The sequence below is a fragment of the Bubalus kerabau genome, chromosome 10 (assembly GCF_029407905.1).
Source record: "Bubalus kerabau isolate K-KA32 ecotype Philippines breed swamp buffalo chromosome 10, PCC_UOA_SB_1v2, whole genome shotgun sequence".
NCBI lineage: Eukaryota > Metazoa > Chordata > Mammalia > Artiodactyla > Bovidae > Bubalus > Bubalus kerabau.
The window spans coordinates 83,725,364-83,742,333 of record NC_073633.1 but is presented as its reverse complement, the minus strand read 5'-3'; the positions used below and the strand labels follow the sequence as shown (position 1 = coordinate 83,742,333).

At 33.9% G+C, this 16,970-nt stretch overlaps 1 protein-coding gene and 1 long non-coding RNA gene across 9 annotated transcripts in view; one reads left to right on the top strand and one right to left on the bottom strand.

Moving 5' to 3' along the window:
* Positions 1-16,970, bottom strand: part of GPHN (gephyrin) — a 526,998-nt gene that overhangs the window by 283,880 nt on the left and 226,148 nt on the right. For all 8 annotated transcript variants that reach the window (XM_055538377.1, XM_055538378.1, XM_055538379.1 and 5 more), the window contains exon 4: positions 10,300-10,392. In XM_055538377.1, the coding sequence (XP_055394352.1) occupies positions 10,300-10,392 (93 nt within the window). The remainder of the gene's footprint in view (positions 1-10,299; positions 10,393-16,970) is intronic.
* LOC129621693 (uncharacterized) lies at positions 662-16,860 on the top strand. The gene is made up of 3 exons (XR_008699620.1): positions 662-791; positions 2,011-2,106; positions 16,724-16,860. It is a non-coding gene; the product is annotated as an uncharacterized LOC129621693 (long non-coding RNA).

Below are 16,970 nucleotides of genomic sequence, written 5' to 3'. Positions count from 1 at the left end.
TACTATCTTCACACATTATAATATATTGCCTCTTATTAATTGGCCCTTCCAGCACAATCAATTGCTTCTTCTGCATTGTTGCCTTTGATATTTGATGTCTGTGTTTCTCTCTCTGAGAAACTGGTAACAGTTCATTCTCAAATGTCATACTTTCAACAACTTTACTGCTTCTATCTTCTCAGCACCTTTTAAATGAACCTGGATTCTTCCTGTTAATTCTCAGTTTTGTGCCTGTTATTAAGATTTTCTGAAATGGTTACTCCCTCTGTTGGATATTCGCCTGCCAGTCTTTAATAGCAGCCATGGTCTTCCCAAGTTCCAGTATGAGGAAATTATACTCATATAATTACGAGAATAATTGCAAAAATTTATTTTGTTACTTAAATCCATTTTCTTACTCCCTATCAGTTTCCTTTTAGGCATGGCAATAACATGAAGTCACAGATATTCTGCTCTAATTCAGTGATAGAATTCTAAGAAGCTCAGAGGACTTGACAGATGTAAGTCATCATATTACATTTTGTGTGAAAAGCGGCATTAAGTCTGTTTCATGGATGAAGATCTAATAAAGGAAGATGAATTCCCATTCTTGATTTCAGACTATAAGAAAGGAAATTTCTGAAATCTTCATTCCTGAAACTATATCTCTAGATAAATGTACTTTTAGTATTTTATATTAATATTTGCAAAATATTTAATGATGTTTTCTTGTCAGTGTCTTAGCATATATTTTACAGAACTATCCTAGTATGCCAGCATCTGTTCATTTTATGGGAGTAGATTGCAAAATGGTGAGTTGGAACACTGATGTCAAGGTTTTATTTCTCTGATAAATTCAAGGTAAAAATAAACATTTAGCTTGTCATCTCTGCTGCTTTTTCCTTTCCCACAACTATTCTATTGTATACCTTAGGTCCTATCTTGCTCGATTTTTTCCCCAGAGAAAAATTCTTTCAGTACTTCCTCAACCATTATCTTCTTCCTTTGTAAGCTAAAGTTCTTTCTATTTAGATTATTGGTAATAACAGGAAATATTTGTGTAGTAAACAAACGTTGCTTTTGGTGTTTTACTTACATTAACCCACATAATATAACTACCCTATGAGGTAGGTACTCTTATTTTCTCCATTTTACACATAAGAAAACTGAGTAAAGCAAGTTGTGAAAGGTTACACGCTAGTAAGAGGTGAATCTAAGATTCAAATTCAAGTAGTCTGAGCTCTTAACCACTATGTTATGCTGACTCACAGTTATGTGAGCTATGCTACTTTTCTAGTAAAAGCTTTAATTAGACATAGAATTTACCATAAAAAGTATATTTGTACTCGTATGCTTACTGATATGATTGATCTCTTTTCCCCATCAGGACCCCCCCTAAAAGCTGAGAACGTTCTGATGCAGAGTAAGCATGCAATTAAGAAATGTACTTAAGGGGAAAATGAAGATAGGATTTCATTTATGGGTTCTTCATATATGAAACATTTCTTTTTGCCTTATGCTTGAAATTCCTAAATCCCCACCTCAAAGAGCAATGTTCGCTTCACTCTGCAGTGTTGCTCTGTGGAATAAGGGCCTAACAACATGATTTTTAAATGCAACGTCATCTATTGCTCTAATCACCTAAATGGTTTAATGTTATACCAGTTACTTTTCAACTGGGATAATTATACTAAGGAGCTTTTTCTTTTAATGTATAAATAAAACAGAGGGTAAATGTCTTGGGTAAGGGGGCAGATTTGGACTCTCAAGTAATTAGAATTATACAAACAAGGGACTCTCACATGAAAGAATATGCAATTGAGGCGTTCACACAAGGGCTGGGATTGATAAAAGGGTCATTTAGGACTTTTAACACAGTGGCTTTTGAATTCTCCTCAAACTCTTGAGATACTGTGATTTCTCTATTATTATATAGTAATTTTATATAAAACCTTAGGCCAACTCAAGGATAAGGCACAGCACTGACAAAAAACTATGATAAAAAAAATTTCTCGATGTTTTGATTATCAGATACATGCTATGTGCTAAGTTGTTCAGTCGTATCCAACTCCTTGTGGCCCCCGGGACCTTAGCTCGCCAAGCTCCTCTGTCCACGGAATTTTCCAGGTGAGAATACTAAAGTGGGTTACCATTGCCTTCTCCAGGGGATCTTCTGGACCCAGGGATTCAACCTGAGTCTCTTAGGTCTCCTGCATTGGCAGGAGGGTTCTTTATCACTGGCACCACCTGGGAAACCCTGGATTATAAGTATTGACTGAAAAGGTTTCTGAACTACAAAACTGGAACTTGGTGCTTCACAGCAGTTTAAATTTTACATACAAACAATGGTACTAGGTTTGTAGCTTACATTGGGATTTCAAAAAACAAAACAAAAACCAGGGCATAGAAACAATCTTCAAAAATACCATGTTAGTCTTATTGGGTAATGTACATTTGTGTGCCAGTTTTCGAAAGTATTTAGAAAGCCTTGATGACATGATTTTATGGCATGTTTTGTTGATAGTTGTCCTATGAATTTTGGCTTCTAAGGAATCTCTGTTGCTGTTTTTCATCTCCAGAGATAGTACTATTCTAGCTGTTCTAAGAAAGAGATTAAAATAACATAGTTCAAGTTAATCCATCCTTCTTTGTAAAGTGAATCCTCTGCTCTAGCCAGGAAGATTTTCTTAATTTTATCTTTCTCATAGCTTGATCATACATTTCCCTTTCTTTCTTCCCCCCATCGGTAATGTCTTCTCTCCGAATCTAAGTTCTATTTCTCTCCTTCAATTTTAGCTTAAATTCTACTTGTACAAAAATTTTATTGATTGCTCACTTCTCTCTTAATCTTTCCCCTTAAAGAATTTTTTTGGTCTAAATTGGCTGAACATTTCTAGTACTAAGTTTATATTGCTTTGATTTGTCAGGTGACTATTTTAGGAATACACGTAGTTTAGCATTTATTCAATAAAGCCCAAGATGTTTGATAAACACTTGTTAAATTGAACAAAGACTCTGAATGTTTTTTAGCAAACTGATAGGTCATAAATGTGCCCAAGCTCTAAGAAATATACCACTCAAAATTGGATAATGCACAATAAGTATAAACTCCAGATAAAAAGGACTATTACTAACAAATATCCTGAACGCTACATATTTGGGCCATTTCAAGCCATATTCCAAAAATTTTAAACTCACAAAGGAACAAAATAAGTAGATTCAGACAGGATATCAGGAGAGGTACTTAATGCAATCACTCATAATCCACATATAATATAAACTATAGACATTCTTATTCTCAGTCATTTGCCCATGCCCTAAATTAGTAGTGAGAAAATGTTGACTAACATTCTTAATTTTTAGATATATCCATCAGATATGTTAATAGCTAACAACAGGTATCAGAGTACAATGATTAGCAGCATAAATACTTGGGATTATCACAATAAATTAGAGGTAATAGGTAGTATTATTAATTAAATGTGGAAGAAAAAGGTAAAGGAAAAAAAGGACATTTAATGAGGATCTACAAAGATGCCAGGCTTTACATGAGATCCTTTTACATCCATTATTGTCACTTACTAGTTTGGATAACCCTGGGCAAGTCAATTAATTGATTTGTCCCAGTTTCTCCATATTTAAAACAGATACAACTCTAGTTAGTACCCACCTCATATGGTTGTTCTGAGGACTAAATGAATTAAAATTAAATGAGTTTAAAATAGCTCCTGACACATAGTAAGTGCTATATATATTTGCTAATTATTATCATTGACTCGGAGAAGGCAATGGCACCCCACTCCAGTACTCTTGCCTGGAGAATCCCATGGACGGAGGAGCCTGGTAGGCTGCAGTCCATGGGGTCGCGAAGAGTGGGACATGACTGAGCGACTTCACTTTCACGTTTCACTTTCATGCATTGGAGAAGGAAATGGCAACCCACTCCAGTGTTCTTGCCTGGAGAATGCCAGGGACGGGGGAGCCTGGTGGGCTGCTGTCTATGGGGTCGCACAGAGTCGGACATGACTGAAGCAACTTAGCAGCAGCAGCAGCAGCATCACTGACTACTTTTATTATCTCAATTATTAGAAGAAACAACCTAGAGAGGTGTGCATTAGCTGAGTGGATGAGTAAACTGAAGTTTGAACAGTTTAATTTGTTTTAACTTCATAATTAGTTAGGGGTAGAAGTAAGATTTAAATTCAGGTCTGTCTAACTCTACAGTGTTAGTATCATATATACATATATATATATATATATATATATATATGTATCATATGAGAAAGGTACATTACATCACAACATATTTAGACAAAGGTAAGACATGAAAACATATTTCCCACATTCAGAACTATTTCAAAAAAATAAGAAAAAGACATCCTTCAAAACCATAAAATATAGCCTTATTTGACCATAAAGGGACAGTATATTTTATTGAATCTGGTTTTTAAAATTTCCAGTATGAGTTTCTAGTATTCTGCTCTCTTACCAATTTTATATTGTTTAGTGATCCTATTTATACAGAAAATTTTAATCTCAAAATTTTATTGCAATATGGTTACTTTTAGTTTTACCATGTATAATAGGTACTTTAGTTATAACAATTTTAGAATTACAAAATAAATATTCATACAGTTCTACAGTATCAGTATATGATATTTTAGGGAAATAATCTTTTCTAGAGAATATTGATAGGCACTTCAAAGCAACTGCATAATTTAAATGACCTGCAATAGTGATCAAATTTTCTTTCAAAAACAGAAATTACTGGACATGATTTTTTGCTATGCTTCTGCTATAATGTGAAAGAGTTCTTCTGATCTTTAAAATGTTCAGTATTAACTATAAAGTGGTACTTCTAAATGTAAATTTTCACGAGTAACAAATTAAGTATAATTAACTCCGTAACTCAGGTCAATTATGTCTCTTGCCTTTTATTTACACAGTATTCTTGTTTTTTAAGCATTACAATGTAAGAAATGATTAATGACTACATACAATGATAGCTATCACAGTATACTCACACCTAAAGTTATAAAATATATAAATATTTGTAGAAAGGCTTAGATAGCAATCTGTTCCAAATAAACATAAACATTTTAAGCTATAAACAAAATATGTGTTGCGAAGTTCATAATCTTTTTCTAAAAATTCATCCTTTGTACCAGATTATTTTATTGCTGTCAGTCATTTTGCCAGATGCCTCTTCACTTCCAAAATGAACCATAAAAACCCTTTTAAATGAATATCTTTTACATCAAATTTATAATTTCCTGACATTTTGTAATTATTCCTTTAGTCTGATTACTTCATAATGACAAATTTGATCAGGACACTTTTTAGAAGGTACTACTAAGAAAAATCAGAGAAGGCAATGGCACCCCACTCCAGTATTCTTGCCTGGAAAATCCCATGGATGGAGGAGCCTGGTAGGCAGTAGTCCATGGGGTCACTGAGGGTCGGACACGACTGAGCGACTTCACTTTCACTTTTCACTTTCATGCATTGGAGAAGGAAATGGCAACCCACTCCAGTGTGCTTGCCTGGAGAATCCCAGGGACAGGGGAGTGTGGTGGGCTGCCGTCTATGGGGTCGCACAGAGTTGGACACGACTGAAGCGACTTAGCAGCAGCAGCAGCAGCACTAAGAAAGATATTTAAGACTGAAACAATGTTTAACAAATCCAACAATTTGATCAATTTTGAAAGTTCAAAATTTTATATATTATTTTATATACTATATATTATTTATTGTCTACTGAGACAATGGGGCAATACACTTTACTGTGGAAGAAAAGTATACTTTCCTTGCTCCTTCTAAGACTAAACATTTAAGAAATAAAACTCAACATCATTTCAAATTACTAAAGAAGAAATGGTAAAAATAAATTTAAAAAGTCAGCTAATAAAGATGACTAATTTTCATCTAACAGACCAGAGGTTGGCAAATTTTTTCTGCAAAGGATTAGACAGTAAATATTTTAGGCTTTGCAAGCTTATATGGTTTTCATTCAACTATTCTATTCTATCATAGCCATAGGCAATAGGTCAATGAAGGAGTATGACTATGTTCCAATAAAATTTCACTTATGGACACTGAAATCCAAATTTCAAACAGCTCTCATATGTCACAAAATATCATTTTCCTTTTGATTTCTTTCAGTCATTAGATAACTGAAAGAAATCAAAATATGCTCTTAGTTCATGACTCATACAAAAAAAATACAACAGGCTGAATTTGGCCTTCGGGCCATAGTTTGCTGACCCATGTGATAGACTGAGTTGAGAACAGGGATCATATCTTATTCATTTTTTAACCCCAGCATCCAGCATGGCATCAGACACATATCAAGGATTAAAAATAAAAAATCTGATAAATGAATAAATAAATGAGACTTAAGATGCATGCTAGGATTTTAATTAATTCTTTAATTCATAATCATAATAATATATTACTATACAACTCTTTACTCTGGTGTAGCTTAGCACTATCAAAGTGCTAAAACTTAATTTTATCTAACAAATATTAAATAGTGTAATATTTTCTAATTTACCAAAACATAATAGCAAACATTTCTTTGTAATCATATAGATGTTCTTTTTAAAATAAATGTTTCTTAATCTTTTATTTTCTTCTAGACTTTAATTCTAAAAGACCTTCATTTTACCTCACTTACACATCCTAATTATACTTTTACTTTTTAAGAATAATGAAAGATTCTTCATGTAATAATACCTAATTTGGATATATAAACTTTTAAGTGATAGTGGAACATGAAGATATAATACTTTGCATACCAATAAGTTCTTATGTTCTATATAACTACAAATTTCTATTACTTCCATTTCACCAATGTCAACAGATTATCCAACCTTTATCAGTTCACAGAAAACACAATCTATTACTAAAAAGTAAGCTTTTTATATCAAATAAAGCTCTAAAAAGTTGTACAGTAGGGATTATTATGTTACTATATGCAAGCTTTGATAATATCTCATGTTTAGAGGAAGGGAGGGGACCAGCAGGCATGTGACTATCAGATGAACCACATTCTAAGATATGGTGCCAAAAAGCAGAAACAAATTCATAATTTAGAAAAGTCAATTCTGATTGTCTTATTCCTATAAAATTAAATAGGATACACTTTACTGAAGTTGCTATTCCATTTTTCTGTTAATAGATCTGGATAAGGCTATTAAACTTTTCATTTTCTCTAAGGTTCATATCCAGTGACAATAACTTTAGATTGCTTTATTTTAATCATTCAATTTTGTATTTTTCACCTTCCCTTTTTTTTGAACAACCCACAATTTGTACTTTGTGTTTGTAGATCAGACTAATTACTGACAATTACTGACTTAAGGGAGAAATTTTATATTATTTTACCCTCATCACTAATATTTGTGTTTTCAGTCAATAACTTCTGATTTTATTTTAAAAGATTTGCAAACAGTTGTATATAGGCACATAGGGTTTATCAATATGTTTCCCTTTTTAGGCACAATTATCTAAGACAAATAAGATAAAGACAAGTAACTATATTATTACAGGCACAAAATTATATTTCAGGATTACTAGCTGACATCCCAGTGCTATGTTTTAGATATTGCAACTATTTAAAGATTAGAAGAAATTAGTAGAATTATTTTTGAGTGGTCAGATGGCTTTTACAGTTATTTTTCAAAGGCTTAACAGTGCTATGGACTTTTGCTGTAGATAACCATACTCTCTGTGTATGTGTATGTGTGTATAAAAATATGAAATAAAGTAAATTCATTAAAGATCAAGATATTTACAATCAGTTAAGTCACTTGTTTTCAAAAACAGATATTAGGGAAGACATAATTACATGTATTTTAAACTCATTAAAAACAACCCTAATACAAATTTTACCAGCAATTGCTATAGGGATATACAAATATAAGAGCATCTCTAGGGTTTTCTGAAAAACTTCAATGAATAATAAAGGACCTCTCAATTTCTGATATAATGCCATATACAACATAATGGAAAGACACAGACTCTTGTCAACAGCAAAAAAAAAAAAAAAAATTGGCGGCTAAATCGATACTAGAATGATAGAATTTCAAGACCTCTGGTTTATATGGAGATAGAAAAGATAAAATATGAAGCTTACTACATCAAAATATTTAAAAATTTAACAAGATCACAAAGACTGCATGGATAATACTTCAGTATTTGACTGTTTTTGTCCATTTGATATTTATATATAAAAAAATACCACATATTTGTCCACTTTGGTAGTTATGCAATAACTAATTTTAAAAATTAACCCTTTATTAACTAAAAGATAAAAATATCTTTCAGTATTCTTAGCAAAAATAGTTCTCATTGAATCCTCACAGCTACCCTGGTAGATAGGCACTTTCATTTCCCTCACTTTACTGGAAACAGGCACAGAATGGTTTAATGACTAGTGTATGGTCACCGCGCCGTAAGTAGCAGAGCTAGAATTTTAAAGTGTGAATTTGCAACCTAGTGTTCTGGAATAAACTTGAAACTCCAGGGAATACAAAATACTTTGTGATGCAAATTATTTTCTCACAATTAAAAATAATATTGTTAACTGGTTACGAATGAATTCTGTGGTAACTTTTTTCTACTTTTATGATATAAAAATAATATTATGAAACTATCAAACCATTACATAGACAATAGGGATATATAAAACCAAAGTTATTTACTTAAAACACTTAACACTCAAACTACAAAAATTAAGTTCTTCACATATGTAGGTGATTTTCTCACAAACAAAACATAAACATACCTCTACAGGAGATGGCTTACCTCCAATTTTATCTTTTTAAGTTAGTCTCACAGTTTAAAAGAAATGAAAAAATTGGCCAAAGGATCATTTCCCTTAAGGACTCAAGAGCTATGTAAGAATGACTTTTTTCTTCTTTTTTTAAAAAATTAATTTATTTATTTTAGTTGGAGGCTAATTACAATATTTGTAGTGGTTTTTGCCATACATTGACATGAATCAGCTATGGGTGTACATGTGTCCCCCATTCTGAATCCCCCTCCCGCCTTTTTTTTTGAGTACTGGAAGCTAACAATCTTCTAATACAACTCTATTCTGATTGCTTTAAAAACAAAACCATTATATATATAAGCCTAGTTATAATAATATTTCCAAAATTTCTGTGATTTTTACATAGAAAAATAGAAATTATTTTACAATCTGTTAAAACAATTTACATTTTCGCATACTAGAGCAGTGGTACCCAAAGTCTGGAAGCATGGTTTATGGGCCAGCAACATGTGCATTACCTGGGGCCTTACCAGAAACACAAATTCTTGGTACCCACTGCAGATTTACTGAATCAGAAACACTGTGGGTAGGATGCAGCAATCTGTTTTACCTTTGATGGGGGTACAGGCTAAAGTTTGAAAACTCCTATATTAGAGTAAGTAGGACATATAGGCACAGAGCAAAAATATCTTCTGTGAATAAGACAGTAGACACAATGGGATACTGACTTGAAAATTTTTAAAAACGAAACAAAACAAAACAGCTAACAGTAGTTGAAATTCAGCCAAGAAACAGTTTTTGAAAAGTGAGTGAAACAATGTCTAAGTATGAACATAAGTCTGCATATGACTCTAAAGTTACAGCTAAAGTTTATGGCTGCTTTAAAAACAAAGACTTTTCCCCTTGTATCACTGAGCGCTGTCTATTCTTCATTCTTTCCCCCCCTTTTTTTTTTCCTGTGCAAGGTTGAAGGTGATTCTTAAGGCACAGTCTAGATACTAATTTTGCTTCTTGGCTTATTAAATTCTGCATTTAAATTCACATTTAAATCATTATATAATATGTAACTTTCTCATCAAATATTATAAAATTGGTCTAACTATGCTATTAGAGTCATTCTACCTGAGACCAATGACAAGGGTATCTAAAGAAAAAAGGAATCAAATACATTTTGAATTACATTAACACAGCACATCAGACCAGATGCCATGCTGAGTCAGAGTTCTTCTATCACTTCCTTTGGCAATATATGCCTGAAATTCAGCTGATACCACAGACCACTGAGCAAATGCAAGATTACCTTCTGGGCCAATTCAATCTTCCTCATTTTAGATAATATCTAGTTTAAGTCAAAAGAAAAGAAGTCAAGAAACTTTTTCTAAAAAATGTAAATATTCAACCACTGCAAAATGTTCACATTCTTAGAACCACAGATGTCGTTTCTGTCTAGCAAAATTACAAAAATCATACAAAAAAATTAAAAGGATTAAAAATCACAAGAATAGTCTACTTCTTGAATATCAGAAAAGTATATACTATCTCACCTCTGGAGTGACATCTCGTGGTGCAAACCCTGTTCCTCCAGTTGTTAATATCAAATTAAGTTCCTTTTCATCACACCAATCTATCAGGGTTTCCTGAAAGAAAATGATAATATTGTCACATGCAGAAGGGTTTGCTTGCCTACTCAAAACATCCACATACTGGAATACTTAGTATTCAGTGAGGAAACAGATTCAACACTCATGAGAAAAATCTGAAGCACAATTCATGGAACAGTCCCACTATTAATCAAAAGACACTGCAGTTTGGGGTATTTATTTTATTGATCATAGAAAATGAAAATGCAATCATCGAATTCTTGAAAGTAAATGAAACACAGTAAACAGCATAAACATTTTATAATTAATGCTCATTATGCCTTTAAATAGGATGTCTGAAGATATTTTCAGCCATTCAAAATATATTTGGGTTAAAAAAATTGAGCACTGTGTGTTAATTAAATGATCTCACTATTTAATAAGTATAGCAATCCTGTCAGGTAAATATTCATACTTCAATTTTACATTTAAGGAAACAGACGCATTCATTTTTTTTTTAAATTAATGGACTCAGAGAGATCAAGAAATATACTTGCTCATGGGCTCACAAACTAGAAGGGGAAATATTTAGAATTTAAACTTAGATCTGTTAGACCATCAAAACATGTTCCTCTATATTCTGCCTGTGATTGACTCAATATTTTTTTTTCTTTTGGTTAGTTTCAAGTTGTTCAAGAAAGCTTTACATTTTTGAGAATTTATTTTACATAGTTGCCCTAAAGGAAAGGTGTAGGAATAAATGATTGCTTAAAGTTACTTTTTTCCCCACACCAACACTGACACTTAGTTGAGATTAGCGTTACATACCACAAAATTTTGCAGTTGGTAGAGACCTTGGTAGACTTGACTCTTCAAGTTACAGATAAGACAACTGAAGTGCAATGTAGTTAAATAATTTACTCAAAGTTACCTGGTTAATTTTGTAAAGAATAGGACAAGGATTTCTGCTACAGAGAATCTCTCTTTCTATTGCTAGTTCTATTCATCCATCCTACATTTTAACTATGAACTGCTCATTTAAATTGTAATTAAATACTTGCTTTGGTATTTTACTGTTTCATTTCCTTTATAGAATCCAGGTCCAAAATTTAGTAATACAATTATATCATTTTTGTGTTGATAATCAGATGTTAAACACCAGTAACAGGCTGATAAAATGTTAGTCGCTCAGTCGTGTCCGACTCTGCGACCCCATGGACTGCAGCCCCCAGGCACCTCTGTCCATGGAATTCTCCAGGCAAGAATACTGGAGTGCATAGCCATTCTCTTCTCCAGGGAATCTTCCTGACTCAGGGATCAAAGCCGAGTTTCCTGCATTGCAGGCAGATTCTTTACTGTCTGAGCCACCAGGGAAGCCCTAACAGGCTGGTATACATATACATATATATTTTATATATATATATGTAAATAAGTAAGGCTGATACTTTATGTAAAATACAATGTTCTCAGTTCTCAAATTCATTGGTAACCCAAAATGCAGGATAATTATTCAGAAGGACAATTCAAGATTTTTAAATGATTTTTTTCCTATTCTCACTCACACCCCTGATATAGTTATAATTTTGTTCTGAGGAAAGCTCACACACAAATTATCAATGGTTATTGTAATAAAGGTGATTATGTAGTACTTTCATAAATAAAAGTGTTTATTTAAAATTAGAAAAGCAAAAATACACATCATTCCAGTGTATAACCAAAATTGAGAACCAGTTAAGAATATGTTCAAGTATTTGAAAAGTAATATTTTGTTGTCCAAAGTAGCTGTGTGATGTACAATAGTTTCAACTAAACAAAAATTTTATTAGGACTCTGGACTTTTTAAGAGAAACTAGCACTCCAGTACTCTTGCCTGGAAAATCCCATGGACGGAGGAGCCTGGTAGGTTGCAGTCCGTGGGTCGCGAAGAGTCGGACACGAGTGAGCAACTTCACTATCACTTTTCACTTTCATGCACTGGAGAAGGAAATGGCAACCCACTCCAGTGTTCTTGCCTGGAGAATCCCAGGGACGGGGGAGCCTGGTGGGCTGCCGTCTATGGGGTCGCACAGAATGGGCCACGACTGAAGCCACTTAGCAGCAGCAGCAGCAGCAGCAATCTTATCATTCATGCAACTGGTCTCCAAAACAGAAGGATTCCTTGTCAATCATTAACAGAGAATACAAATATTCCAGGCATCTAGTAGTGATTTATTTATTTATCATATCAATTCATTTATTTAACAAGAGAATATTTCAAGGCATACTTTTATTCAGGCACTTCATGAGATAACAGGTTTGCAAAGATGAATAAGCTATAATCCCTGGCCTAAAGGGTTTAGTTAGAGTTGCTCTGAGTCTGCAGTTGTGAAGAATTTTGCTACTAAAAGTATCACCTGTTTCACTGAGAGCTTGCTAGTAATATAGAATCGCAGATCCCATCCAAGACCTACTGATTTAAGACCTGCATTTTTAGAAATACTCCTCGAAATGCTATTTGCACATTAAACTGGACTAAACCATGCTTTCTAACCATGTACCACTCAGAAGATCATGAATCTTTTCTTCTATCACATTAGATCACCTGAAAGCGATTTATCTCATCACATTTTTCTCGGCACCTAAAAGATACCTTTCATTTTGAAATATACTTTAATATTTGGCTACTACCAGGTAGAAAGTCATTGAGGATTTCTACATTAACCATCATTATGAAAAATTCCTCTGCAGCTGCTGCAAAATTGAAGCTGAAGGCATTTTCTATTTTTAATGATTATTTTCCATTACGTGAAATGTGTTTCTTTAAGAACTTACTGCCTTGAACTTACAGGTTAGCATAGTAGAATCGAGTTGCATCAAAGAATTTCTGCCTCCCTATATCTAACAAGAATGAACAAAAAGAGTAAAAACTAGAGGAAAAAAACTTCCACCAGCAATGATCACATGGGAAAAAACATATAGCTCTATGTTATAAATCTCAAAAGTTGTGGTTAATAACAGAAATAAAATGTGTTTGAGACAGACAGGCTGAGACTCCTAATTCTATTCGTGCTCCCAAAAGTCATAATGGCGATCAAAAGCATAAAAATTCTCACTAGTAACTTCAAATCAAGAGAGATGTAAATTGAAAGAAATGATTTTTTTCATCTTAAAAGCAGCTGCTGAGAGAAACAAATGAAATGAGCTGTGAAATCTCTGTGATCAGTTTGAATGTTCCAGGAACAAATGCACACTGAATCAGGTAACTAATCTGAATCTGGGTAATCTATTGTTTAGTCACTAAGTGGTGTCCAGCTTTTTGTGACTCCATGAACCGTAGCATGCAGGCTCCTCTTTTCTCCACTCTCTCCTGCAATTTGCTCAAATTCCTGTTCATTGAGTCGGTAATACCATCTAACCATCTCATCCTCTGCCACCCTGTTTTCCTTTTGCCTCCAATCTTTCCCAACATCGGCTTCCCTAGTGGCTCAATGGTAAAGAATACGCCTGTGATGCAGGAGACCTGGGTTTGATCCCTGGGGTGGGAAGATTCCCTGGAAAAGGGAAAGGATACCCACTCCAGTATTCTGGCCTGGAGAATTCCATAGTCCATGGGTTGCAAAGAGTCAGACATGACTGAGCAAATTTCACTTTCACTTTCCAATCTTTCCCAACATCAGGGTCATTTCCAATAGCCAGCTCTTTGCATCAGATGGCCAAAGTATTGCAGTGTTGGCTTCAGCATCAATCCTTCCAGTGAATATTCAGGGTTGATTTCCTTAAGGACTGACTGGTTTGATCTCCTTGTAGTCCACAGGACTCTCAAGAGTCTTCTCCAGCACCACAATTCAAAAGCATCAATTCTTTGGCACTCAGCATTCACTATGGACCAACTCACTCCTTACATGATTACTGGAAAAACCACAGCTTTGTCTATACAGACCTTTGTCGAAAAAGTGATGTCTCTGCTTTATAATACACTCTCTAGGTTTGTCATAGCTTTTCTTCCAAGGAGCAAGCATCTTTTAATTTCATGGCTGCAGTCACTGTCCACTGTACACAGTGATTTTGGAGCATCTGTCACTGCTTCCATTTTTTTCCTCTTCTATTTGCCATGAAGTGATGGGACCAGATGCCATGATCTTGGTTTTTTGAATGTTGAGCTTCAAGCCAGCTTGTTCGCTCTCCTCTTTCACCCTCATCAAGAGACTCTTTAGTTTCTCTTCACATTTGGCCATTAGAGTGATATTATCTGCATATTTGAGTTTGTTGATATTTCTCCCAGAAATCTTGATTCCAGTTTGTGATTCATTCAGCCTGGCATTTCACATGATATACTCTGCATATAAGTTAAACAGCAAGGTGACAATATAAATCCTTGTTGCACTCCTTTCCCAATTTTGAACCAGTCCATTATTTCATGTCTGGTTCTAACTGTTGCTTCTTGACCCACATGTAGGTTTCTCAGGAGACAGGTAGGGTTGTCTGGTACTCTCTCTTTAAGAATTTTCCACAGTGATCCACACAGTCAAAGGCTCTGGTGTTTCATACCCCTTCATGGATCACAGCTTTGTTGTGGCAAATGGGCTTGCATGACTCAATGAAGCTCTTGGCCACGCCATGAAGGGTTACCCAAGACAGATGGGTAATAATGAGTTCTGACAAAACATGGTCCAATGGAGAAGGAAATGGCAACCCACTCCAGTATCCTTGCCTGAAAAACCCCATGGATGGTATGAAACCTAATGATATCCTCACATAATGGTAAATTAAACTGTTATTTAGGTACAAAAACTCTATTACTGGACATTTAGTAAAATCTCACAGAGAAGAAAAGGCAATTCCAACAAAGATGGTATGTAGTCTCTGGTTCCTCACTTCCTCTATTTTTCTTTGTGCAAGTCTGTCCAGATCTGATATAGTCTCTAGGTTTGTCATAAGCAATGAAATAAGGTTTATGAAATAAGCTCATATTGAGGACTGGGTGTTGTTCAAGAAGGTTTTTTTTTGATAACCATATAATAAACAGGAATTTGAAGGCATGTAGAAGGTAGTTAAAAGGAAATATAACAGTGCTAACATCCTTATCTTTCAACTTTGTCTAAGGTTTAAAATTTGGCAAAACTAATACAGTTATGTAAAGTTTAAAAATAAAATAAAATTAAAAAAAAAAAGTTAAAACTATGACTGTAAGCTATTAATGATTTTCTTATTTATTTTTTAACTTTAGAGATCTCAGTTTAGCAAATAATATCTCTTGTAAAATGCCTTTTCAATATACTTTCTTTTGCCTCTATTTACATGAAATGAAATGCTATTTTATATTAGCTTTAGAGAATTATTGTAAATTCATATAGCTATATCTTTTACTCAATTAAGCATTCATCCATCCATTCTTCAATCTATATTACAGGCAGACAAAGATTTCAGGATTTTTTATAATTAATCTTAATAATGGTTATTTCTGGGTAATTAGAATTTTGAAGTGCATTTTATTTTTTACTCCCACTTTAATTTTTTGTATTTTTGGAATCCTTCATAATTTGCATGTATTTTTAAAAACTAAAGAGACTTTTAAAATTGAATTTTCTGTTGTGTATCAGGAACTAACATAGAGTTGTAGGTCAATTATACATCAAAATCAAACAAACTTAAAGAAAAAGAGATCAGATTTGTGGTTAACAAAGGCAGGAGGTGGTTAGAAGGGGAACTGGATTAAAGTGGTCAAAAGATACAAGTTTCTAGGCATAAAATAAATACTAGGGATAAAATGCACAACATAACTATAACAAACACTGCTATACATTATATATTAAAGCTGTAAATCATAAGATTTCTTATCACAAAGCAAATTTTTTTCTATTTCTTTAATGTATCTATTCACTGAACTCATTGTGGTAATAATTTCATGATAAATATGTGTCATATTATTATGCTATACACTTTAAATTTATACAGTGCTGTATGCCAATTATATCTCAATAAAATTGGGAGAAAAATGGACTCTTCTGGTATTAGTTCATCATTCTGATAGCTAGTACCTTATTGTCTCATTTTCCCCTCATTTTTAACCATTTCAGGGCTTCCCTGGTAGCTCAGATGATAGCATTACAAAAAATGTAATGCTAATCATTACATTTAAACATTCCAAAGTAATTCAGAAGACCGGGGTTGGATTCCTGGATTGGGAAGATCCCTTGGAGTAGGAAATGGCCTCCACTCCAGTATTCCTGCCTGGGAAATTTCATGGACAGAGGAGCCTGGTGGGCTACTGTCCATGGGGTCACAAAAAGTCAGACACGACTGAGCACTTAACACTTTCACTTTTAGCCAGCTCAGAAACAAATTTTATACTCAACAACACTTCATATGCTATTGTGAAAGATTAAATATGACAATATATTCTTTATAGGTCTTCCTATCAAGAGGTGGAATCTATTTGTCCGAGGTTTGCATCTCAGCTGGACTTGTGACCTTGGTCAACAGAATGGGGCAGAAGTCATGATGTGTGAATTCTGAAGCCTGATGTCTAAAAGGACTTCACAGTTTCTGCCTTCACTCTTTGGTAAATTTCTATTACCATGACCGGAAGTCCAGGCTAAATAATGGAAAGGTCAGAGATATTGTGGAGAGAAAGGCCTAGCAGAACAGAGAGCAGT